Source organism: Dromiciops gliroides, chromosome 3, assembly GCF_019393635.1.
Source record: "Dromiciops gliroides isolate mDroGli1 chromosome 3, mDroGli1.pri, whole genome shotgun sequence".
Lineage (NCBI taxonomy): Eukaryota > Metazoa > Chordata > Mammalia > Microbiotheria > Microbiotheriidae > Dromiciops > Dromiciops gliroides.
This window is the reverse complement of record NC_057863.1, coordinates 340,338,796-340,365,350: the sequence shown is the minus strand read 5'-3', so window position 1 is coordinate 340,365,350 and position 26,555 is coordinate 340,338,796. Positions and strand designations below refer to the sequence as shown.

General features: G+C 39.9%; 2 protein-coding genes across 2 annotated transcripts; one reads left to right on the top strand and one right to left on the bottom strand.

Moving 5' to 3' along the window:
• Window positions 1-2,785: 2,785 nt before the first annotated feature.
• On the bottom strand, window positions 2,786-18,410 carry PIGX (phosphatidylinositol glycan anchor biosynthesis class X). Its single transcript, XM_043993516.1, has 6 exons — window positions 18,092-18,410; window positions 16,241-16,304; window positions 15,465-15,606; window positions 9,619-9,832; window positions 7,882-7,982; window positions 2,786-3,038 (listed from the first exon to the last, which is right to left on the bottom strand). Exons 1-6 carry the CDS (start codon window positions 18,408-18,410, stop codon window positions 2,895-2,897), a joined length of 984 nt encoding a protein of 327 aa, XP_043849451.1. The 3' UTR covers window positions 2,786-2,894.
• Window positions 18,411-19,142: 732 nt separating this feature from the next.
• CEP19 (centrosomal protein 19) lies at window positions 19,143-26,207 on the top strand. The gene is given in 3 exon segments (XM_043998000.1): window positions 19,143-19,277; window positions 20,079-20,277; window positions 23,715-26,207. Coding segments are annotated over 2 exon segments (489 nt in total). The 5' UTR covers window positions 19,143-19,277; window positions 20,079-20,150; the 3' UTR covers window positions 24,077-26,207.
• The last annotated feature ends 348 nt before the right edge of the window (window positions 26,208-26,555 follow it).

Below are 26,555 nucleotides of genomic sequence, written 5' to 3'. Positions count from 1 at the left end.
CTTGCTCTCTCCTCCAGAGTCACTGAAGTCCAGTGGTAAGATCTATGTCAAGATGACTGGTAAGGTCTCAGGATGCAGCAGATGACCTCAGCCTCTCCAAATTAAGGTCTTTCCCAGGTCTCTGTTTGTCTGAGGCAAAACTGTTTCAATGACTAATTCAAGTCTAGGTAGGTGTCATTAACTCAGGGTATCACAACTTAATTTCCTGTGGTTCAACCTTGCCATCTTCATTAAACATTTCTCTATTTAATTGAACAATTATCAGCAACAAATAACTGTTTAAGTCAAGCTTTCTTTAAAATGATTTTTAGAATTGGTAACACCTCCCAAGAAGAAAAAAGCCTACTAAGAAATTATGTGCTTAAAAAGAAAACTTAATTCTAAAAAAAACCAAAAAAAACCCCAAAAACCCCGAAGCACTAAATTTCATCAATGCAGAGAAAAACACCAACACCCTGTGGGGTAGCTATTCCCTACAGATATTATTGGCCCCATTTTACAAATGAGGAAACTGAGGCTCAGAGAAGATGACTCTCCAGAGGCAAGATTTGAAGCCAGGTCTTCCTAAATCCCAGCCCAGTATCCTATCCACTATGTCATCCTGTCTTCACCAGAAATGAGGTAAAAAGTGCACACTGCTGGGGCAGCTAGGTGGCACATTGGATAAAGCACCGGCCCTGGATTCAGGAGGACCTGAGTTCAAATATGACCTCAGACACTTGATACTTACTGTGTGATCCTGGAGAAGTCACTTAACCCTCATTGCTCCGCAAAAAAAAAAAAAAAAAAAAAAAGTGCACACTGCTGACCTGTACTGGTTGACATGCCCTCACTGTGGTACTTCCTACATGCAATAATAAGACACTAGAACTACTCAAGTGAGGTATGATGTGGAATAAACTTTCACTAAATGTTCCCTGGACTATAGATCTATCAAATTGTCCCATGTTGATATGCCCTTAGCATGGGCACCAGGAAGGTCTTATGCATTACAGAGATCTATAAACTACTGGAGGCAGCCTCTATTCCAGATATAAGAAACAATGTGATAAAGAAAAAGACATTGAGAAAGAAGAGAACGGGATAAGGTCAAGGGATGGAGAGCAACTCACATATTCTACCTTCAATTGATATAAAATGTGTTACCCCATGTAAAATTTTTCTTCCCCAAAATTTGGGAAATTACTAGTGAAACATACACACATACATATATAAAGAGCAAATCCAATGTTTATGTACGTGTGGTATATACATGTCTATGTATTCACCACACACAAAAATCACATTGTATTTATTCTACTAAAAACAGTTATAACATATCCTGATTGAAAAACCTGGGAAGACTTATATGAATTGATGCAAAGTGAAGTGAGCAGAACTAGAAGAACATTGTATACAGTAACAGCAAGTGTCATGATGATGAACTGTTAAAGACTTATCTACTCTGATCAAGACAATGATCCAAAATAATTCCAAAGGACCCATGATGAAAAATGTTATCCACCTCTCAGAAAGAGAACTGATAAACTCTAAGTGAAGAATGAAGCATACTTTTTTTAACTTTATTTTTCTTGGGGATTTTTTTGCATCTTATTTTATAATATAACCAGTATGGAAATAATTTTGCATGACTTCACATGTATGATTGCTTGCCTTCTCAAGGGTTGGGTGAGAGACAGGAGGGAAGGAGAGAATTTGGAACTCAAAATTTTTAAAAAATGAATGTTAAAAAATTTTTACATGTAACTAGGAAATATTTAACACAATAAATAAAATATATTTTAAAATAATATATCCTGATTTATTAGTTAGCAGCACATTTACTTCAGTGTTATTTTGAAGTTCACCTACTGCTATTCTTACTTCTGTTTTTTTATCCAAATACAATGACTAGGGTTCCATTTTTTAAAATCTTAATCTGGGGCACCTAGATGGCACAGTGGATAAAGCACCGGTCCTGGATTCAGGAAGACCTGAGTTCAAATCCAGCCTCAGACACTTGACACTTACTAGCTGTGTGACCCTGGGCAAGTCACTTAACTCATTGCCCACAAAAAAAAATCTTAATCTGTAAATAATCTTATGAGATACACAAGACTTCATAGAAATCACTAATTTTGTAAAAAGACCTACTTTAATGACCAAATTGAGCTGTGTTCCTCACGATTCTCTTAACCTAAAGCTTATTAGGTAACTTCACTATTTTCCCTTCCCCACCCCTGAGATATATATATATAGATATATAGATATATATAAATCCAGAAGTGAGTATAATAAAAGACATAAATAGAATACCATTGAGTATGGTAAGTTTTGCTATTAGTAATTAGTAATAATTAATAATAGTAATTCTTGTGTTAATTTTGCTTCTCCCTAAACCTCTGGATATTTCTTAATGTTTTTCCAAGAAATTAAACCTCAATCAAATGTCTGATTAGAAATATTATGATTCCTCTTCTGTAATTCTTTCCCTGATTTTTAAAACATCTGTTATTTAATAATGACAAAAAATATAAGAAATTCATGTCTCTGCATATGTCTGTTCCAATTCAATTAACTTATTATACTAAGTGCAAAGAGCTGCTGTCAAGAAGCTATAAAGATAAATGAAACATGATTCTTTACATTCAAAGGGCTTACAATCTTGTAGTTGACCCTATTCTTTAAAAAATAATTTATCCATTTAACATAATTAAATTGTTTATATTGACACTTGATACTTGCAGATTTAGCAAGCACAAATTCAGCATTAAATTTCTGTATTAAGTGAAATTATTTACAAAACACCATTTTATATTTTTTATTAAATTGGTTTCACCAAAACTAAAATACATTACTGCCAATCAAAAGGAATGCCATAATTCTGGAATGCCACAAATCACCACATTACATTCTCACAGGGAGAAATGACCATGTTTGAAGACTGCTCTAAGGATGAAACCAGAACATAAGACTGTAACAAGCAGCGTCATGACACATACGAGGAGACAATGTACCCTTAGCCCCACTGGAACCTGTAGGACCACATTCTGATTGACCTATGGAGAGAGGGAGAGAGAGAGAATGGAAAAGTTAAAGATTAGAAGACCACTCTAAACACACACATAAAGGAGAGTTTACAACAACTTTAATCACTCAGTTGGTGGGGGGGTAATCAGTTGTTTTTCTTCTGGTGAATCTCTTTCAGAAAAATATCACACTCAATTTTAAAAGTGCTGTTTAATTCATGGTCTTTCAATGAATAGCTTATTCTATGAAGCAATGTTTTATTTCCTGTCCCCACCCCTTTTCCTGATGTCACATGTATGATATCTTTCTTTGAAACTCACACCTGAGGTTGAGTACTAACAAATGCCTATAGAATCCCAATGCAGCTACCACATTTACCTTAAACAATATTAATATATTTCTAAAATTCAGTTTGCCAACTGGTTTAATATGGCCTATATAAGTAACATAACTCTCTAAAAAGATCTGTTTCTTCTTTACAAGAATCACATTAGGAAGTCTATTTTGGATGGCTAATATGGAAGCTTTCTGCATGATTGCACAGGTATAATCGATATCAAATTGCTTGCCTTCTCAAGGAGGGGAGAGAGGAGATAGGAAGAGAATGTAAAACTCAAAATTTTTAAAATAAATTTTAAAAATGTTTATTTACATGCAGTTGAGAAAAAAATAAAAATTAAATGGAAGTCTATGTTTAGGAAATACTGAATGAATAAAAGTACCAAGTGAACACCCAAACAACCAAATCTCTCATCATTCTTCTATCCTACTTCTTTCTTCTCCAAACGACTTGAAAAATCTGTTACTCAAGAACTGTCACAACTGAATTATGACAGCAAGAGCAAAAGAGCTATGGTGGTGTCTTCTGCAAAGAAATTGATTTTCCAAGTTCAACAGAAGCATTGCCTACACACTATAGGTAACTTCCCATTGTCAATTTAGTTACAAAGGTCTTATGGAAATGGGCAATCTTAAAAATCTGATAGGCAGGGGCAGCTACATGGCTCAGTGGATAAAGCACAGTCCTTAGATTCAGGAGTACCTGAGTTCAAATCTGGCCTCAGACATTTGACACTTACCAGCTGTGTGACCCTGGGCAAGTCACTTAACCCCCATTGCCCGGCCAAAAAAAAAAAAATCTGATAGGCAAATTAGAAATAGTTTACTTTTTTTTTAAATTAACCAAACAGGGGAAGCTAAGTGGCTCAGTAGATAAAGAACGGGCCCTGGATTCAGGAGGACCTGAGTTAAAATCTGGCTTTAGACACTTGACACTTACTAACTGTGTGACCCTGGGAAGGTCACTTAACCTTCACTGCCCCACCAAAACAAAACAAAACCCTTGGCTTCTAAATTTATGTCATCCATAAAAGCTCACACAAATTTAGTATTCACCTAATCCATAACAATTAGTTTTGCCACCTGTATGACCTTGGAGGTATCACTTAAACTCTATAGATCGGATTCTTCATTTATGTAAAATGTGTTGGACTAAATAAAGTCTACGGCCTCTTACAATTTTAAATCTATTAATTTATTCTCTTTCAGCCCTAAAATAAATGATATCTTTTAAAAGCTCATAGGTCATTACTACCTTTTGGTTTTTTTGTTTGGTTGGTTTTTTAAAAAATTTTTTTGTGTGTGTGTGTGAGGCAATTGAGGTTAAGTGACTTGCCCAGGGTCACACAGCTAGTGTTAAGTATCTGAGGGTGGATTTGAACTCAGGTCCTCCTGACTCCAGGGCTGGCTCTCTATCCACTGTGTCACCTAGCTGCCCCTTTTAAAATTGTTTGTTTATTTGTTCGGGTTTTTTTTTTGGGGGGGGGGGGGGGTTGGTTTGGTTTTTTGGTGTTTTTTTTTTTTCCAGGGCAATGGGGGTTAAGTGACTTGCCCAGGGTCACACAGCTAGTAAGTGTCAAGTGTCTGAGGCTGGATTTGAACTCAGGTCCTCCTGAATCCAGGGCCGGTGCTTTATCCACTGCAACACCTAGCCACCCCCTCATTAATACCTTTGTAAAGTCATTTATTTTCATCATGACTTTAAAAAAGAACACATCATCCAAAGTAAAGCAAGGTGCACTAATAGACTGATTTGAAATTTCATCTAAGGTGTTAAGGAGGGAGGCAGAACCAAGATGGCAGAAAAAAGGCAGGAAGTTGCCTGAGTTCTCCCCAATTTCTCTTGAAACAAATTTAAATCACACCTCGCAACTAATTCTAGAGCAACAGAACCTACAAAAGGAAACAACTTTCCAGCCCAAGATAACTTAGGATGCCTACAAGAAAGGTCTATCTCAATTTGGTTTAAAGGGGAGTGCATTCCAATGCAACAGTTGTCTGGGCAAACCAATGGGAGACTCCTAGCCCCAGCAGACAACAACAGAGACCCCTTCATCCCAGTTCAGCAGGCAGGCAGCATGGCAAGCCAGCAATGAGGCCTCCAGTCCCCATGCAGCAGGTCCAGAGGCCCTAGCACAGTAGGCTAGAATAGAACTGGCAACTCCAGCCCAGCAGGCAAGTTGCCAGCCCTGGGACAATGATGCAAGCAAGCCAGTGACCAGTCCCCTGACTCTCAGCACAAGAAGCTTGGGACAGTGCCCCCTGTGCCCCAGGAGCAGAGGTCAACTTTAAAAGTCAAAAAATAGGCTGAAAAATTAGAAAAGAAAAAAAAAAGGGGGGAAAAAAGGCCCTGACCATAGAAAGCTACTATGTCAACAGAGAAGATCAAAACACAAACTCAGAAGAAGACAACAACGTCAAAAAGCCTACATACAAAGAAACCACAAAGAGAAATATGAATGAATCAGTCTCAAGTCCAAAAAGTTCTGGAAGAATTCAAAAAAGATTTAAAAAATCAAATGAGAGGTGTAGAAGAAAAACTGGGAAAATAAATGAAAGTCATGCAAGAGAATTATGAAAAAGGAGTCAACAGCATAGAAAATGAAAACAAGTCTTTTAAAAGTAGAATTGGCCAAAGAGAAAAGGAGGTACAAAAATCTACTGAAGAAAACAACTCCTTAAAAAGCCTAAGATGTTAAGGACCAATTTTACCTTGTTTTAAAATGAAACTTACCCTATCACTAAACTATAAATTAGTTTCCCACTTCCTTTGGACTTACAAATCAAATGTAACTTCCCAGCAACATCGTAGCATTAGAAAAATTTAGTCACCTTAAGACCCATAGCAATTCATTTGATAACAAGGATGAGTTCTGTGAAATATTCTCATGTTTTCCTGGACATCCAAAGAACATTCTGGCTCTAAGAAGGCACTCTACTACAAAACAGTATCATGTATATTGAACACATCTCCATGAAATATAGCTATCTATCAATCAAGTTAGAAGGATGGACTTCCAACCAGCAATGATTGTTGTTGTTGTTGTTGTTGTTTATTGGTCAGTCATTTTGTTCACTCAGTGTCCCCATTTTACAGATGAGGAACTGAGGCAGATAGGGGTTAAGTGACTTGCCCAGGATCACACAGCTATTAAGTGTATGAAGTTGGATTTACACTCAAATCTTCCTGACTCCAAGACCCAGGCTCTATCCACCGTACCATCTAGCTTCTATGATGAGGACATTTCAAATTTCAAATATAATATTAATAATAATTATTAGCACTGATAGAACACTTTAAGGTTCCCAAAGTACTTTATAAATAGTATCTAATTTGACCCTCACAAAGACCCTGGGAGGTAGATACTATTATTATCTCCATTTTACAGATGAGAAAACTGAGACAAATAGAGGTTAAGTGACTTGCCCAATTTCACATAGCCAGTAAGTGTCTGAAGCTGGATTTTAACTAAGTTCTGCCTAATTTCTGGTCTAGCACACTATCAAATGAGCCACTTATAATAGTGTAATAATAAAACCACTTTATGTTTGTCTAACACATTTATATTATTTTGCTAGGGGCAGCTACGTGGTGCAATGGTAAAGCACTAGCCTTGGAGTTAGGAAGACCTGAGTTCAAATCTCACCTCAGACACTTACTAGCTGTGAGAGCCTCGGCAAGTCCCTTAACCCTAATTGCCTTAAAAATCTTGGGGCATCTCCAGTAGTCCTGATGTATATCTTGCCACTGGACTCATATAGCTCTGGAGGAGAGAGTGAGGTTGGTGACCTTGCACAGCCCTGCCTCACTTAAATCAAATTCACTGCAAGTCACATCACCTCAATGTCATGGTCCTCTTCAAGAATGAAGGACAAACAACAACAACAATAATGTTATTTGATGGTTTAGATTGTAAATGTGTTAAAACCTATTTTGTTTCAATGCAAAATGGCCTCGTATATTATTCACACAGCATAACAGCCTAAGAAAAAATTGGAAATACCTAGGAGCAGCTAGGTGGCACAGTGAATACAGTGCTGGGCCTGAAGCTCAAGTCTGACCTAAAACACTAGTTTGTGACCCTGGGCAAGTCACTTAAACCTGTTTACCTCAGTTTCCTCATCTGTAAAATGAGCTGGAAAAGGAAATGGCAAAACATTCCAGTATCTTTGTCAAGAAAACTCCAAATGGAGTCACAAAGAGTCAGACATGACTGAACAACAACAAAGAGCTAGACAAAGACATGTCAAATTAAAAAGCTGAGAAGAAGGAACTAAGGAGAAAAAGAATAGAAGAAAAATCAACAGTGAGGAGCTGTGCAGAAGTTATTTATTCTAGAAGAAAGAAAAGATGAATTTGGGGAGAAATGAAGGAAGTTGGTTGAGACGCTGAAAAACCTAAAGGTAAGTTTTCATATTGAAGGCAGAAACTAATCACCTCCCATGAGCCATGCCCTAAAACTTTAATTCACTAATGGTGACAGAAGCATGATAGTATTAAGAATAAAGAAACATTTTTTAAAACCAGCTTACTGATTTGTACTTCACATTGCTCCACTGACAGATGTGCTTATTCTTCATAGAACACGGAGCTTCCATGTCAGACTGTTTCCAGCAATTCAGAGGAGGAAAATCTAGAGAGAGAGGGAATAAGAGACTTTACTCAGGATAGGAGAAAGAAAGCCTTTTATCTGAGGACGCTGATATTTGAGTATCTCTGAAACACTAGCAAAGGTCTTTTTGACCAGCTGCTTTGTTTCACTGCTGTTTCATCTTTACATTTGTATCTCCCGGTGCCTGGTACACAGTAAGAACCTAATACATGCTTGTTGATGACATTATGTACATGTATTGGTCCAACGTAACTTTAACTCTCCTGATTTCCACACACACCTCAAACCTTCAACACCAACCTTTCACTGCAGATTTCACAAAGCAATTCATCTTATTATTCTCAAATGCACTTATCATGTAACAGAGTAGATTACAATTATCTCTGTTGGTGTCTTATCTCCTTGCAATACCATAAGCCTTCCTCCTGAGACAGCATGTTAGCTAAATTTTATATCATTCTCCTGTACCCCCAACATCTATCATGGGATGCTGAAGACACTGGGTGTTTAATCAATGTTTTTTATGATGATTTAACAGAGCAGCCTAATTTATGAAGGCTGGGAGATACAGCTTAATCATTAGTTGTCTACTCTGTGTCAGGCACTATGCTAAGTATTTCATAAATATTACCTCATTTGATCCTCACTGAGAAAATTGAAATAGACAGAGCTTAAGTGACTTGCCCAGGGTCACATAGCTAGTAAGTGTCTGAGGCTGGATTTGAACTCAAGTCTTCCTAACTCCAGGCCTAGTACTCTATTCACTTCATTGCCTAGCTGCCCTTAATAAGGACTTGTTTACTAACCCGCACTATACCAGAACTAGAGGGATGTCCCTGGAAGTCTGAAAGACACAAATTTAGATTACGACAGTACCATTTTGTCCAAAGGGTTCTACAGCAGGGAACTCATGATTCCAAGTGCACCCAGTGATACTTGAGGCTAAAATATTAATAATGTCCCTGCCAGAAGCTTAAATTAATAGATCATGATGGATAAATAATAGATTTTTAATGAAAATCATGATGTTTAGGTGACACACCTCTAACATTCTGAAGTCAATATCTAGGAAGAAAGCATATCACTTGATCTCACTATCAAAGCCAGAATACTTCTCTGAATGGACAAGCAGAATGACCCAGTCTGACAACTTTTATATTCTAATATAGTGAAATAAAACTTACCAAATTTTCCAATATAACTAGTACTTAGTAGAGTTATCAGTACTTGGCTCATTCTACCTTCAATTAACTCATATTATACAGAGGTAGCTTCAAAGTTAAAAGAGATTCTCAAACTCAAGAGAAAAAAAACCCCAAATATCAATGGGAAGAGGCAGAATGGGATAATAGAAAGTTAACTCTGAGGCTAGAAAGATACAGGTTTCAAGTTCTGCCTCAGAGAGACATCTTCTACATTGCCCTGGGCAAATCACTTAACTTTTCAATACTCTGGGCAACTCTCTAAGGCCATATAAGGTATAAAAATGGTGCAACCTACCCAGATAGAGTGAATTTCCTCACCAGGTAATTTCCCCTTATCAAAGAGATCAAAGGTCCATCCTCCATCCCTATGAGACACTTGTTCATCTTACTTTAGGGGCATTTTTTGTTTTGTTTTTGTTGTTTTTAGGGGCATTTTAAAAACCAACACTTACCATTGTAGCAACTGACAAATAATTCTGGGTTCTTAACCACCACAAAAGCTCTTTGTTCATTCCCCTCCGGCTGGTGATACCGGCAGTGGACAGGCAAAATTGTGGTAAAGCACTCAGAGCACTGAGAATCTGACTTGGCATAAACAAAAACACTGAATTCTTTAGACAAATAGTTGGGGGCTTCTAAGTCTACAGTATCTTGAATGATCATTGCCTGTAAAGAGAGAAAACGATTATCTAGAAAGAAGAAACAAAAATCCCAAAAGACTTGGTACTCACAAGCAGAAACAAGTCTCCCCATTCCCTATACCTCAGACTTTGAAAAAGAAGACAAGACTTTTTTCCCAAATACTTTCTCTCCAATTTAACCACCAATAGGAGGTCTAATCTCCTAAAGTAGGAGCCCTTAACCCACCTGCCTTCCTTCCTTCCTTCCTTTTGGTCACAGCCCCCATTGGCAAACCTAATACTACTGTAGTCTACTGCCTACATCCATAACTGAAGGAACTATAGTTATCCCTTCCACATCTCAGGGGTTAGGGATGAAGTCCACCCTCCCCCCCCCAACCATCTTGAAAATCCACATAAAAATGTCTGCCCCTCCCTTCATACCAGAGAAGTCTGAATTATTATATTAAAAGAAAAAGTATGTTGATATTATATAATACTATACATATATTTTATGCATTTCTGAGTTTCTAAACTTTTTCTGCGTCATCTGCTGGCCTTCATATGTGGTCTGTCACTTCCACAAAACTCCAAAATTCCCATTTGATTTCTTATGCCAAAACTGTAATGGGGAAAGTGACAATGTGGAAGGGAAAACTGTATTTAATTTCAGTTACACATTGATGTATAAGGTATAATCCCCTCCCATCCAAGTTCACTGAACCCCGAAATCTACAGTGGAAAAGGTATGTACTATATTTAATCAAGGCTAGCTGGTTAAAAGAAAACAACTCTTGTTTCAAGTCTTTGTTGAGGCTGCTACATGAAAAGTTACAGCAGCCCAAGGAAGTCTTTGGAAAAGAGGGCTGTCAGAGTTCATCCTTGTAGGAGCATGACCATTGACATAAACTCCCCTTGCATCCTGGTTTTGATAATAAAATATTTTCCTGAAAGGCTGAAATTATGTCAGTATTAACAAATCTATGTGCTATCTACTACTATTTTTTTTTAAAAAGCCAAAAAACAAAAGAAGAGTGTTGAGGCTAAAGTGATTAAGTCATTCTAATAGCTTCCTGTTCTTCACAGACACAAATAAAGGAGTCCTGCAGAAAGACAAAGCACCAACGGTCAGGCTGGTCAGGAAGTCCATCCCAAGCTTGTAAGGTTAGTTTTGTTTCTCACAGGCTGTTCTGGATAGTTTAGAAATTCATATGGCATGAGACACAAGACAAACGATAACTCACGATGATCGAAGAGTTTAGCAATCAACATTAGATTTAGATAAGGCCAGATCCTCTCTCATAGGTTAGAGGGAAAACAACTAACATACAAAATTACATACAAAAATATAAAACTGCATTAGAAAGGTGCCAATCCTTACTGCCTAAAGGAGAGAGATTTGGGAAGGTTTACTGGAGATGAAATCTAAATTGTATTTTAAAGGATGTTTAACCCATCCCACCCCTTTTCAGAGTTGAAAGGTAGGTCCCTGGGTGTGGAATATGGCATATATTTTCAAATTTTTTTAATGTATTAATCGGTTTTACTGATTTTTTCCTCTTCTATCTCTTCCCTTTTTTCCTTTAAAAAATATTAACTTTTATACAGGACAAGTCTCTGGAAGGGGCAAGAGTCATTTCAGAATGTGCAGACTATCAAGTGGTTACAACAAAAGTCAAATGGGAATGGGAAGAAAGGAAAAAGATCAGATGAAGACACTGTTCAATTACAACAACCTCAACAAGGCCTATACAACTTACTAGTGGGGGATAAAAAAGTGAAGCAGATAAAGACAATGACTGGTTATTATCTTGTATTACCTAAGTTTAACCAATGTTAAGGAGGGAGACCCAGAGAGCAAAGATATTGCCTCTGCCAGATGTCCTGGGCGAAGTCCAAATGCAAAAGGCATTCTTGATAGATCATGAGGTTCCCCTTATGTTCTTAAATTGCAAATGACATTGTATTAGATCATGCCTGTGAATATTTGGAGCCTCCTAAATGAGGAGTGGTCCACAACCACTTAAAAGAGATTAATAATTTCCACAGGAAAATCTAATAGGTAAAAATGCTTATTGTTCAAATTTTGAACTGCAATTGGATGGTCAATCAATAGCTCACATATCTTGATGTATATGTATGCATATATATAGAGAGAGAGAGTATATATACACATGAGTGTATGTGTATATATATATATATATATGTATATATATATACACACACACACATACAAATATGTTTGTGTATATAAGAGATATAGCCTTATTGTGTGTATGTATAAAATAAGAGATCTAGCCTAACAGCAATTCATAAAAACCTAGAGCTTTCAGATGAGTACAAGCTCAGTATGAGGCAACAGTGTGAGGTAGCTGCTTAAAGAAAAACAACTCAAACCCTCAAAAAAAACCCAAACCCTCAAAGCCTGAAATCCTGGTTTACAAAATAGAGTGTTAAAATCACAAAGTGTAATGTCTATAGTAAGAGGAAGAGAGTAGGCTGGATCATATTTGGGAAATACCAGAACTTTCAAAGATCCCAGTCTGTTTCTAGAAACAAAAACCCATTTTTTAAAACAACAATATTTTTCTAATAGAGCTATATGGTTGCAAAGATAGAATATGACATCCCCAAAAATCAAATTTGCAGGTGAACCAAATAGAAAGGAATAAATCCCAAATCCGCTCAAGCCACAACCTTTCTGTCCAGTTCTTCAACTAGCTAAGAATTCACATAACTGAATATCATCCAGGCTATATTTTTTCAGTTTGTCCACAAGGACATCATCAGAGATTCTGTCACATGGCTTGCTGAAATCAAAATATTCTAAGTCTCAAGATCCTAGAAAACAAAGCCAAAAAGTCTTAGGTAAAGCTAGCCAGCTTGGAAAAACTTAAATCCCGGGGGCGGCTAGGTGGCACAGTGGATAAAGCACGGGCCCTGGATTCAGGAGTACCTGAGTTCAAATCTGACCTCAGACACTTGACACTTACTTAGCTGTGTGACCCTGGGCAAGTCACTTAACCCCCATTGCCCTGCAAAAACAAAAAACCAAACAAATAAAAAAAACTTAAATCCCAAGAAAGCATTTCAGTTGGAATCACAGTCAGGGTTTATATCTGGGAGCTCTCCATTGGACTTGGAGCAACATTTATAGATTTTTATTTCTTTTCCTTTCTCTTATTGGTTGGATTTAGAGTGAAAGGGCCTAAGTTTGAATCCTAGCTCCACCACTTTTTTGAATCTGTGACTTATTTTGACTCTTTGGTTTATGTCTCCTTACCGGCAAAATGAGAGGGTTGCACTAAATGATTTCAAAGGTCCTTTCCAGTTCTCAACCTGGGATCCTATAATCCTATGTTTACATTAAGATTATTCCCTGATAACCTCATAACTCTATCAAAAACAGGAAAAGAAGGTAGTTTGACATGACTTGTTTCTAATGAAACCATCTTAGCTGCTTTCTTTTCCAAGTGCTTAAAAACTAAAAAGAGCTAGTCCATACTAGGTATCTGAGTTGCCTAAGACAAGGATTTACTTCATGAGGATAACAGGCCCCATTCAGCAAAACAAAAGCACATGTCTCTATCCCTTCCAGCCCAGAAGGTAGGGACCACAACCCTGCTTCTCATGAAGTCTGTCTGCCCCACAGAACAGGATCACAATCAAGATACAGCTGAGCAGAAAAGCTCCCAATAACACAGATAACTGGGTGTTTATAATTTGATATTCCCAACCACATTTGATTTGCAAATTCATTCTATAAAGAAGTAAATTAATTTATGGAACAAGTAAGAAAGATCATGAATCATGATTATGAGATTAGAGAAGTTCTGAAACATGTCAGTTAAAAGTCATTCAACACCGTTTGATGAGCTTCTGTAGGGAATATTATAGAAAATCCCATAAAAGGTTACCATAAAAAAATCAGCAGGAAATTTACTTCAGGAAATTATAAGTATGAGCCTTTAAAAAGCAGGGTCATGGGGCAGCTAGGTGGCGCAGTGGATAAAGCACTAGCCCTGGATTCAGGAGGACCTGAGTTCAAATCTAGCCTCAGACATTTGACACTTACTAGCTGCGTGACCCTGGCAAGTCATTTAACCCCTCATTGCCCCGAGCAAAACAAAACAACAAAAAAAAGGCAGGGTCAAGCATAACCAAGGTGGAGATTTGTTTTACTAGACTATGCTCACTTGTTAATAGAGAAGATTTGGAAGAGACAGAATTTTGAGGGAAGAGGTGGGTAGTGAAAGCAATCCAAAAGAAAGAAGAAAAGTGCTAATGAAGAATTTAAAGAAAATATACAGACAAGATAAGAAGGAAATTCAGAGAGTGTCATAGAAAAAAAGGGACAGGAGGTAGCTAGGTGGCATAGTGGATAGAGCACCAACACTGGAGTCAGGAGGACCTAAGTTCAAATCTGGCCTCAGACACTTGACACTTACTAGCTGTGTGACCCTGGGCAAATCACTTAACCCCAATTGTCACACACACACACAAAAAGGGGGGGGGGGAGGAACGACAACTTTGGAACCAATGTGTGGAATTTAGCAAATACTTTATTTTTTAAAATGCTATATATAATATTTGTGGTTTCATAGACATTCTTTTTGTTATTCTCCTATGTACATGGAAATGTTCATGTGTGTTGCTGTTTGCCAAATTTAGAATATAAAAAAATAAAATAAAGTGAACAAAATTTGATATGGAGGAAAAAAAAGGGGGGGTCATGGCTCAGATCCCTTTTTTCTGGCATGCCTGCAGGGGAATACATTCTACCACACCGTCAACTCTCATGGGGGAACTTGGCCTCCTCTCAAAGGAAATATGCTGCTAATGGCTCTTTAGAATAGTAGGAAGAGATACTTTGCAGGGAAAGAAGATAAGGAAGTAGCAATGATCAAAGTCACTCAACTCTCCTTTCCCTCCCAGCCTGGTTCCTGTTTCTCTACGTTTCAAAACCCCCTCTAAGGTGGCTCATCCTAAAACTTCCCTCAGTTCCCAGGCCTCCTTCCCTGAAAGTAGCCTACCACTGCCTGGCCTATTTCTTTGAGCATGACCCTCCACAAGGGCCACCACAGGCTCCTCCAGGAGCCTCTATTTTATACAGGGGCCAGTCAGCTTCTATTCCTCTCCAAGTCCCGTACCAGCTTTCTCATTACTTCAAAACCAGGCCCTGACCCTTCCTTTTCAAGTACATTCACCCTCCTTTTCAGCATTTGTGTCTTTTCTTCCAACATTACAATGTTAAACTCATTGAGGGCAGGAACTGTCATTCTTTCCCCTTGTATACCTGGCATAGAATAAGCATTTAATGTTTCTTTCCTTACTTCCTCCTTAACCACTACATGCCTCAGTTTCTTCATTTGTTAAATGACAGTAATAAAACTTATGTATAATCTCACTCTGGGTTGTTATAAGGGAAGCACTTTGTAAATCTTAAAGTACTAATTAGTAGTTAATTTTTATTATTCCTGACAAGTGCCACATATTTTGACACATACATTATTCTGATGTTAATCTTGAAATATTTTCAAGATATAGCTAATAAAATGGACAAATAATTAAGACATTTCCTGGCTGACAATGTTACAAGCTGCAGCTTCTCTGATTTAAAATACTCAAAGAACAACTAACCTAATAATCACACCCAAACTTTATTTATTATACTATACCTCTGTCACATTGTGTTCTTGTGATGAAGCCAATTCATATGGGTCCACATATAATCCTGGTGGGAGGTGATATTTAATCAAAACATTGCAAGTCTGTGAATTTTCAACATTTGTGCCAAGTTTCACTTTTATTAGCAAGTCTCTGAAAGAAAAATAAATTTAAAATAATCTGCATTCAGTTCACAAAGAGGAATCATACATTATATCACATGTCATCAAAATTAAGCTGTATTAATTTTAGAAAAGTTTTATTGATGAGTTCTTTTGATAAAGGCTTTTCACTTAATGGTCAAATTATGTCACAATCATGCTATAACTCTTTGAAAAACCCACTTTGTTCCCCAGATAATTCACCTGAGTTCCTCTCAACTCATACACTTTATAATTATAATACTATCTTGTGTCCTTCCTCCTAACCCCAAACATCTAACTGTTCCCATTCTCAGGTAGTCCAGCACCAGAATTGAGAGGTTGGGAAAGGCTATTTTATAGTCACACTTGATATGCCTGGTTAGATCTTTCATGAGTCAGATCACCATACAAATTGCTGAGATGATGATACTGTTTTAAATTAATGTTTATTTTTTCCTCAATTAATTATTTCTATATCTATTCTCAAAACACATTACAGATGAATAAGTGAATGATAAACACCAACAGACCAAGTATATTACAGATATCTGCCCACCTAAATATCTTAGCAATTTCCTTTGTCCCTAAATTACATAAAACAATGTTCTGAAACAAATGGCTGCCAATTTATTAAGAAAACTTACCTGTGAAATCCATCTTTCAAAATTTCTTGTATCAGGACAATCTCTGAACAATTGGTACTTTTGCCTAAAAAACAATCAAAAGAGACCTTTTATGAAACCGACAAAGTAGATTCCCCATAAATATTTAAGTAATAAGGCCTGAAAAAGAAATATGTTTAAGGAAGTTGTAATTGACTTCTCTGGAAAATCTGTCCTACTTGAAATTATTTTTTTTTCCGGGGCAATGAAGGTTAAGTGACTTGCCCAGGGTCACACAGCTAGTAAGTGTCAAGTGTCTGAGGCTTCATTTGAACTCAGGTCCTTCTGAATCCAGGGCAGATGCTTTATCCACTGTACCACCTAGCCACCCCGAGGTTTTCTTGATAGAGATCCTGGAGTGGTTTGCCATTTCTTTCTCCAACTCATTTTACAGCTGAGGAAACTGAGGCAAATAGGGTTTAAACAACTTGTCCAGAATCACACAGGTAGTTAAGTGTCTAAGGCTGGATTTGAACTAAGGTTTTCCTGACTCCAGGCCCTCGATCTATATCCACTTTGACACCTAGGTATCCCAATATTGTGCACACAAATGAGTTTATTGAATGAATGACAAAGTGGCATGACAAAAATTCTTTAAAGTTGTAGAAATGAAAATCAAATTTTGCAAACGTTAAGATTTTTAAATGCATTGGGAAAGCTCCCTATTCACAGCTTGCTATTGTGAATCCTCTTAAATATCCAAGTACCCCTCATTTCTTTTATGTAAATCTAGCCTTTACTACATATTTGCTGAAAGCAAAAGTAGATTAAAAACTGAAATTAAAACTTTTTTACATTTTACTAGGGGTACACACTAGAGGGAAGTACTCAGCATACTGGATTGCAACAAGACCAAACTTCCAATACAACACCAAAAGATTTCCACAGGAATAATGATTTCAAGCCTCTGAAAGAAAAATAGATATCGCTGCCAACGAAAACATTTAAGTCTGATTACTTAATACTGGAGCCTAAATTGCCAAATTTCCTCACTAGCAAGTTCGAATTAGACGGGTTAGAGCCTGCCTCCTGCAAACATTTCGAATCCCTGTTTTCTGGTCTTGCAAACATTCATAGCATTAATCTACTCCCTGCATGGGGGGCGGGGGGCGGGGAGAGAAGAAAAAGGGTTGTTACTACTTTATTGAGATTGCTGGGTCTCCCTCCAAACTGATGGACCAGTTCGTTAAGGTAAAGTCTAGAGATGCTCCACATTCCACCCCACCACCCCTGCCTTTGGACATGGCATTGCTTTATGACAGGGCTATATCCTAAACTTGAAAAAATCAGCCGCTTTAAGCATAGGCAAACAGTTCAGTTCTGAGAGTAACGAGTAAAATTGATGATGTATTCGGGGGGGGGGGGGGAAGCAAACGATATGAAATGGAGATTGACATTTTGTGCTCTGCTGCATGCGTGGAAAGGCTCTTTTCCTGGTGTTTAAATTCAAATGTTTAAAAGGAAAGGGAAAACATCAGTTCCTCCCAGGCTTGAGGAATTGCATTCTTCCTCCCCAGCAAAGAGGACACGCGGGTTGCATTAAGATCGGGGCAGGAGTCCAAGCCTGTCGGGGCGTGGAGACGTCAAAGCTGCGTAACTGATGGTCAGTTTCTCTCCTTTCCGGACTGTCTCCCCCAACCCGGACTCCGCCCAGGCTCCTCCCTGTGGGCACGAGAGGGGTGGGGGAGGACTCATACCGCAGGGAGGCAGAGCTTTAAATCTCCCTCCTCATCCCACCTTTCTGCTCTATGCTAACTACTCTAGATGTCCATGATTCTGGGCCCAAAAACCAAGCCTGGTGCTCCCCGTGGCCTCCCTCTGCCTTCCCTTTACCCGAGTGGTTGGCTGCGATGCAACGGAGAAGCACAGTCGCCCCCCAAACCAGGAGCCAGACCCCGGCCCGAGGAGCCAGGGCGCCGGAGCCGGGGAAACCCGCTGCGAGCAGAATGGAAAAAGGAAGTTGGGGCGCATGCGCCGAGCAACACCCTCGCCGCTCCCCTCCCCCGCCTCCGCTCCTTTGCTCTTTTCCCCGCGAGCTCCGGTTCAGAGGCAGCCCCAGGAGTGGGGAATGGCAGAAGAAAGGCGCGTGCGCATTTCCCGCGAACGCTTTCCCTTTCCCCTTACCTCCTCCACCCCCACCCCGCCATGACATTTGGCCTAGTGTAGCAAATTCCTTCCTCTACCCCCTTCCCATAGCCATTTCTCTTGCTCAACCTGTCTGGGCCATAGCTTCCTCATCTGTAAAATGAGGAGGGAAGGCTAGATGACCTCTAAGATTCCTCTTAAGTCCAAGACCTTGCTGCCTCGCCCCCTTTTCGGGAGAAGTGATGAATGAGGTGTGGCAGAACCAGTGCGGGACTTGTGGGCGTGTGGGAGAGGCTGTGGCCTGGGGCTCTCTCAACCTGTTTCCTGTAAAATGGGGAATAATTATGTTTACATTATCTCACAGGGCTGCTGTGAGAAAAAAAACCCGCAAAACTTTTAAAGCGCTATGATCAGGGAAAGTGCTCTGGCTCAGAACACTCAAACACCAGTACGGTTTCTCCTCCGCCCCTTTCCCCAGTCTCTTCTACGCCCCGCCCCTCCTCCGCCTCCTCCCCTTCCTTCCCTCCAAGCCCCGCCCCCTACTCCCTGCTCCAACCTATACTCCTTCCCTCTATGCCCCACTTCTCCTCCTCCTCCTCCCCCTCCTCCCTCGTCCACTCCTCTCCTATTCCTCCCCTCCCTCCCTCACCTCTAAGCCCCGCCTCTCCTTCTCCCCTTCTCTTCCCCTCCCTTCTCCTCTCCGCCTTCCCAGCTCCTCCCCACTCCGCCTCCCCATCCCTTCCAGACCCCTCCCCACCCCTCCCTCTTTGGGCCCGCCTCCTCAGTGAGCCGGGGCGGGGCCATGGGTGACGTAGCCTAGAGGCTGTTCCCGTGGTGATGGCTCAGAGGCCTGGAGCTGAGCCGATCCGTAGCGGAGCCGGAGCCATAGTGGGTGGTTGCTGTGACCTTTTTCACCTCCTCCTGGGAGACCCAGGTAGCCCCAGGCCAGGATCCCCCGTTCCCATCCCGATGCCTCGTGTGGTCGGGAGGCTGAGTCCAGCCTGGCCTCTACTCCCTCTCATTCTCCCTCTCGGGGCACGGGCCTTCCTCGTGGGGCTGACCGGGCTGGTACTGCTGGGCAGTGTTGGACCAGCCGAACACGTGGAGATGCTCTTCCAGGCACTCCTGGACGTGCAGCCTTATGCTGCTGGACAGGTGGGGTCCATCCTAGCACTCCTAGACAGTGCTGGACATTTAGCTCAACCAGCCCTATCCTGCTGGACATTGCTGGACAGATGGGGCCGGCCATCCTAGCACTTCTAGAGAGTTATTACCTTATTTGAGTTTCACAAAAATTCCTGAGATTGATATCTTCATTTTGCAGATTAGGACACTTGGGCTCAGAGAGTTTGTGACTTGCCTGTGATCACACAGGGCTTCCTGACTCTAAGACCTGCACTCTCCTTTGTGGCATGCTGCCTCTAGATATTTGCTGAATCAGTGTTACCCCCTCTGGGGGGTTCGTTAGGTTCTCGAGTTGATCTAAGGATTCAGATCCAAAGTTGAGGGTGATACATAATGCTCCAAGAGTTCTCTGAACAAATCTATACCTATAGATGAACTGCACATGCCCCCCACTAAATTTTCTGGACTACTCCAAGAAGGAATGGTAGTTCTCTTCACTTTCCTGCAACCCTAGAACTAGCCTGTGAAGGTGGGAGGTATGAAAGGATGGGGAACATCAGACACTTGAATAGAAAATGGAATTGAAATATTTTCTTTTCCTTTATATCAGTGAGTCATTATGCAACTAGCTAGGATGCTTCCATCAGATTCTGTCTGATTTGCCCAGCAGCCGTGAATTAGAATGTACACTGCCAAGAAATGTGGAATTAGATTCCAGCCTCCAGCCATCATCTTGATATATCAAGGGGAGGCCAAGGACAAAAATCGTCAGCGCATCATGCCCATCCGAAACTTTTCCAAGTTTTCAGGTATCAAATGTTTTATCTTACCTTCCCTAACTTACCTCTGCCAGTAATAGATTCTTCTTCTTTTTTTTTTTTTTTGGTAAGGCAATTGGGGTTAAGTGATTTGCCCAGGGTCACACAGCTAGTAAGTGTGTAAAGTGTCTGAGGCCAGATTTGAACTCGGGTCCTCCTGAATCCAGGGCTGGTGCTCTATCCCCTGTGCCACCTAGCTGCCCCCAGTAATAGATTCTTAAGAGCTAAAAGGGACCTCAGGAGGCCTCTACTTCAAAAGGCATCTAAAGCATGAATCTCTTCTACAAGATCTCCTGCAAGTGATGATCCAACCTTTATATATATAAAGATTTTTCCCTCACAGGAAGCTTAGTTTATTCCATTGTTGGACTAAAAGGAAGCTTTTTTCTCATATTAAGTTGAAATTTCCTTCTCTGTAACTAATGATCCTAGTTCTGCCCTCTGAGGCCAACAGGGGAAAAACCTAATCTCTCCAAATATTTGAAGAAAGTGATAAGTTCTCCAAAATAAGCATCCTCATTTCCTTTGATCAGTCCTAACCAAAATCACACTTAAATTTTTCTTAGGAAAATTTTAGCAATAGAACTAAAAATTTCTAACAAACAACTTACAAATCCAGAATTTAATGAACAATACATGCCCCAGTGTTCACCTTATTTTAGTTTCCCATGCCTCAAACCATGACTCAGATCCAAATTTTTGTAAATGAAGTGTTATTGATTCCTGCCTTCCCACACAACCATCATCATAGAAATATAAATTCTTTTTCTTTTTCTTTTTCTTTTTTGGTGAGGCAATTAGGGTTAAGTGACTTGCCCAGGGTCACACAGTCAGGAAGTGTTAAGTGTCTGAGGCCAGATTTGAACTCAGGTACTCCTGACTCCAGGGCCGGTGCTCTATCCACTGCGCCATCTAGCCGCCCCAGAAATATAAATTCTTAAGGATACTTTTTCCCTAAGCTTTGAAATAATACTGGCAAAAATGAGTACTTAGGCCCTGCCTTCTTAAATGGTTCAATCTTGTCACTAGCAGAAGGAAATAGAAAAGTTGGACACCTGTCCAACAACAAAAATTAATTGAACACCAATTATGCTACTCATTATAGAACATCTAAATATGAAACCACTCATCTCCCTGATCTCAGAGACCTGATGATAATTGCAAAGATTCCTTTAATGCCATGGAACTTAAAGTTTATTCTCCTCACCTAGACAGTGCAAGTATAATTATCTCTGATTTACAGGTTAGGGAAGTGGAGTTCAGAGAGGTCAAGTCACTGACCAAAGGTCACACAGGTGGTAAGTTATGTGTTAAAGCAGGGACTCAAACCCAAGCTTCTGACTTCAAGTCAAATATTCCTTCCACTTCATAATGAAGCCTCTCTACCTCCCTGGGTTAGGGGAGGGTGTCTAAAGACAGATCCTTGGGATTATAAGATCCTGTATTTGACCTAGGAATCACCTCAGAGGTCATCTAGTTCAGTCCTTTCATTTTTTTTTTGTTTTGTTTTATTTTTTTGCGGGGCAACGGGGGTTAAGTGACTTGCCCAGAGTCATACAGCTGGTGTCAAGTGTCTGAGGCTGGATTTGAACTCAGGTACTCCTGAATCCTGGGCTGGTGCTTTATCCACTGTGCCACCTAGCCGCCCCCCAGTCCTTTCATTTTATAGGTGAGGTGAATGACCTGCCCAGGATCATACAGGTAGTGTCGGGATTTGAATTCAGGGCCTCTAACTCCAAATCTAGGACTTTCCCTCTGTACTGTGTTGCAGAATGCCCCTTGTACAGCTTTGCCAGGGAATCAACCAGAAATGAACCCAGGTATTCATGTAGTAGGAAGGATGGAGTCTGACCCCAGCATTTAGAGCAGGGATGCTTAACCTTTTCTATGTTGTGGATACCTCAGGCAGTCTGGTGAAGTCTATGGACCCCATCTTGGAATCATATTTTGTTGTTTTTTAAATTCATAATTGAAGGAAATGCTCGATTCAAGTTAAAGATTTATGAAAATGAAGTTTTATGTTCTTTCCCATTCAAGTTTTCAAACCCCCTGAAATCAGGGTCCATGGACCCCAGGTTAAGAGCCTCTGATTTAGAGGTGAGCTAGACCTGAACAGTTCTGCTAGTCCTTAAAACAAGCTTTTTTTTTTTTTTTGAGGCTCCTTTTTCCTTGTCAGCCCCCTTTTGTGCATCTGCCCCCATTAGAATGTGAGTTCCTTGAAGGCTGGAACTATCTTTTTTTTTTGTCCCCAAGCACTTAGCACAGTGTCTGGACACAGTAAGTGCTTAATAAATGCTTGCTGCCCATCACCCTGCCTCTCTCTGAGGAAGCAGAGAAAATTGGAAGTGAAATAAGACAGATAAAGATTGCTATCCTGTAGACCACAGCTATCTACCCTGTTTGTGAGTAAGACCTGCCCGGTGGAAGGATTCGATGATTTCTGTATGCAAAGAATGAGCAAATCACTCATGGTCTTCTCCTTGGAGACCATCAGTACCTGGAATGTGCCAGCCCCCCACACCACTACCATTGTGGACCATGTTTAAAGGGTGTGAGAAGAGCATCTAAGGTTTGGCGTTGGTATTGAATGAACAGGGGATGGATTCTAGGGCCAGGCAGAGGTCAATGTTCCTTCTTAGTTAGCTGTTCATGTTAGATTATGGACCTTGCATCCTACTGCTGAACCCTAGATAGCATTATCAGCATTTTGGAAAGTATAATGAATATCCTCCAAGAGTCGTAGGTACTTTACTGGCAGAGTTCTGTCCACCCAGTAATCTACATGGGGAAAAGAGAGATCCCCCAAAGAAGCCAACAGACCCAGAACATGGGTGTGAGCACAACCAAGTACCCAAGAAATACTTCCAAGTATGTGTGTGTGTTGTTCATCCTTTGTTTTCTTTTTGTTTTCTTTTTTTCTTTTTGCAGGGGCAATGAGGGGTTAAGTGACTTGCCCAGGGTCACACAGTTAGTAAGTGTCAAGTGTCCAAGGCTGGATTTGAATTCAGGTACTCCTGAATTCAGGGCCAGTGCTTTATCCACTGCTCCACGTAGCTGCCCCCCCATCCTTTGTTTTCAAAGAGGGCCAGTGACATCACAGGTGATGTCTTGATTTTCTTTTCTTTTTTATTTTTTTTGTGGGGTAATGAGGGTTAAGTGACTTGCCCAGGGTCACACAGCCACTAGTATCAAGTCTGAATCCAGATTTGAACTTAGGTCCTCCTGAATGCAGGGCCAGTGCTTTTTCCACTGCGTCACCTAGCTGCTCCTGATGTCTTGATTTTCCTGTGAATTGGATTGGAGTGAGGCAGAGTGTGTATGTGAAAGAGTACAGCACTGACACCCTGTTAGATGGGGCTATTATAAGGTGTTAAGGATTTTTTCTTTTCTCCATCACTAACAGTGTACATACTTTTTCATTTTTCCAGACTGTGGTAGAGCTGCTGAACAGCTCAAGTACAACCCAAGACACAAGGCCTACCTTGAGGGGGTGTCTCTGCAGCAGTTGGAAAAATTCTTCACTTTTTTAAAAGGTTTTCTACGGGGCAAACTGTGGACCAAACTATAGAACAAATTCAGCGGGGAAACAACCATTAATCCTGAGGAAGACCTGAACAAACTAGACGATAAGGAACTTGCAAAAAGGAAGAGCATCATGGACGAACTCTTTAAGAAGAATCAGAAAAAGAAGGATGACCCAGATTTTGTCTATGACATTGAAATAGAATTCCCGCAGGATGAGCAGCTAGAGTCTTGTAGCTGGGATGCAGAGTCAGATGAGGAGTTCTAATACTAAACAAGTCAAAAACTTATTGAGACCTAGAAATCTGCATTAACTGCGACAACATTGTTTAGGATGGTGCAGAATTTGAAAAAGGACACTAAATGTACGTATTGGGCCAAAATAGAATCTAATGTGTTACTTTTCAATCAACAAATATTTATTGAGCACCTACTATGTGCATATTTATGAATCATCTAACCTGGTATGGAGCTTGCCATCAGTATATCCATTCTATAGAACAAACAAATGTCCCTTGATGATGAGCAGGGGGCCTTGGCCCTGCTAGAAAAAGGCTAATATAAGTAGAGATTCCCTAATCCTGAACTCTTAATGCCATATAAAGTAGGCAGAATCTACCTGTGCTAAATGAATGACCAGAACAGTCAGCTAATTCATAAGTTTGGATGTTTGTAAAAAAGGTTTTTATAAAACAGTTGACCTTTTCATAAGAAATTACTCTCCCTTTTTTCCAAAATATTGCTTAAGGAAGAAAAACTTTACATACCAGCTCAAATTACTTCATTAAAGAAAATAATGGGGGGCAGCTAGGTGACAGTGGATAAAGCACCGGCCCTGGATTCAGGAGGACCTGAATTCAAATCCAGCCTCAGACACTTGACACTTACTAGCTGTGTGACCCTGGGCAAGTCACTTAATCCTCATTGCCCTGCCCCCCCCAAAATGCTTTATGCAAATAAACTTTAAATATGTATTGTGTACAGAGTGTTTGGCACAGTGACCATGCCAGGTGCTGGAGACAATACGGAGATTAGATAAGATGTTGTCCCTATTCACATGGAGACATCATGGAATAATTGGGAAATCCTAAAGACTAATTAATAACTTAACAGATTATATTTAACACCAAGATATCATCAGATAAATAATAATGAAATATTACTTAAAAAACGATTGGTCTTTCCTTATTTCCACCATGTCAAAAGTCTCCCTCAGAATTACTCTAAAGGCTTATAGCTAATTCTCATATCTGTTGAGAAGCTACCTTTATCCCTGTATGACTTTCTCTAACTGTTGTATCTTGATTATACTCAAATGGATCTGGGCTCCCAATGACTCAGGAATGCCTTCCAACAATGTCTGTGTCTGCCTATTGTGTGTGGACTCTTATCCATGTTTTCTCAAAAGTTCACACACAGGCGCTCCAACTAGTGTGCTAGAAGCTGTTCTTGTTTCTCATTATCAAAAAAGCACCAGTAGGCGAGGGGGGTGGGGGGAAGCACCAGTGGGGGGCAGGACCTGAGTTCAAATTCGACTTCAGACACTTGACACTTATTAGCTGTGTGACCCTGGGCAAGTCACTTAACCCTCATTGCCCCACCAAAAAAAAAAAAAGAAGAAGCACCAGTGGATCACCCTTGCCAGAAGATGACCAGTTCATGGTTTCCTTTCCTACAATTCCCAATGCTGTTCTTTCAGACTTCTCATTACATATTGTATGCGGCCTGCTCCCACCTACCATGTCCCTCTCTATTGCTCTCTGTACACTAATTATTATTTCTTCAAAGGCAGTATAAATTACACATCTCATTGCCATATAGCAACACTAGTAAGATGTTAGTATTGAAAATACGGGCCTTTGCTTTAATGAGAAGTCATTAAAGAAAAAAAAAAAAGCCTTGCAATTTACAGAAGCAAGTCAGCTGCTCTCCTCCTCTTAATTATAATAACTAGCATTATTTACCACTCTAAGAATTGTTAAGCACTTTGCATGTGTTTATTTGATCCTCAAATCAACCCTGCTAGGTAGGTGCTATTATTGCCATTTACAGATGAGGAAGTTGAGGCCAAGAGAGATTAAGTGACTCACAGGGTCACACAGCTAATAAATACCTAAGACAAGATTGGAACTCAAGTCATTCTGACTCCAAGTCCAGTACTTTATCAACCATACTACTAAGCTGTTGCAAGTATGGGCTGTCCAGTTATGCTGTCTTTCCCAGATTACATACAGTTGGAGTCCGTTAGTACCAGGTCTGGAGAGCCAATTGTTAAGTTTTCAGTGTGAACATATACATCTCAGTTATCAGCAAATGCTACAAATCAGGGCTTGATTTTTGGTGTTGACTATTTTTAAATGATGCATAAAATATTAATAATACAGACTAATTTTAAAGTATATCATGCATTCTTTCTTTCTTCAGAAAAAAACTATTTGTTAAATATTTACCAGCAGAACAGTGTCCCATCCAAATGCATGTTGAAATTTGAGAACATCAATAATTACCAACTTCTATGTCTACTCTCATATCTACATAAATCTTTATGAAAGTCATCTATACATGAATTGAGGGCATCCTGGATCAGTGTTAGGAGAGAATAAGCAGACTTTCTTAAGCAATATTCAACAATGGGTCACACTATCTCACAACTAATGAAAGTTGTGCTTATCATTTGTTGATCACATGTGAACACAAACCACTTAATCTGATACAATAAAAGATTGCCTTGAAGATCTTCTAGAGCA

Excerpts from the sequence above, each read along its gene's own strand:
- PIGX (XM_043993516.1), bottom strand. The coding sequence starts at position 18,410 with ATGTCATGGCGGGGTGGGGGTGGAGGAGGTAAGGGGAAAGGGAAAGCG. Across the intron at positions 15,607-16,240 it reads TTGAAAGATGGATTTCACAG|AGACTTGCTAATAAAAGTGA; the intron begins GTAAGTTTTCTT and ends TTTTTCTTTCAG. Across the intron at positions 3,039-7,881 it reads GCAATGTGAAGTACAAATCA|GTCAATCAGAATGTGGTCCT; the intron begins GTAAGCTGGTTT and ends CTCTCTCCATAG.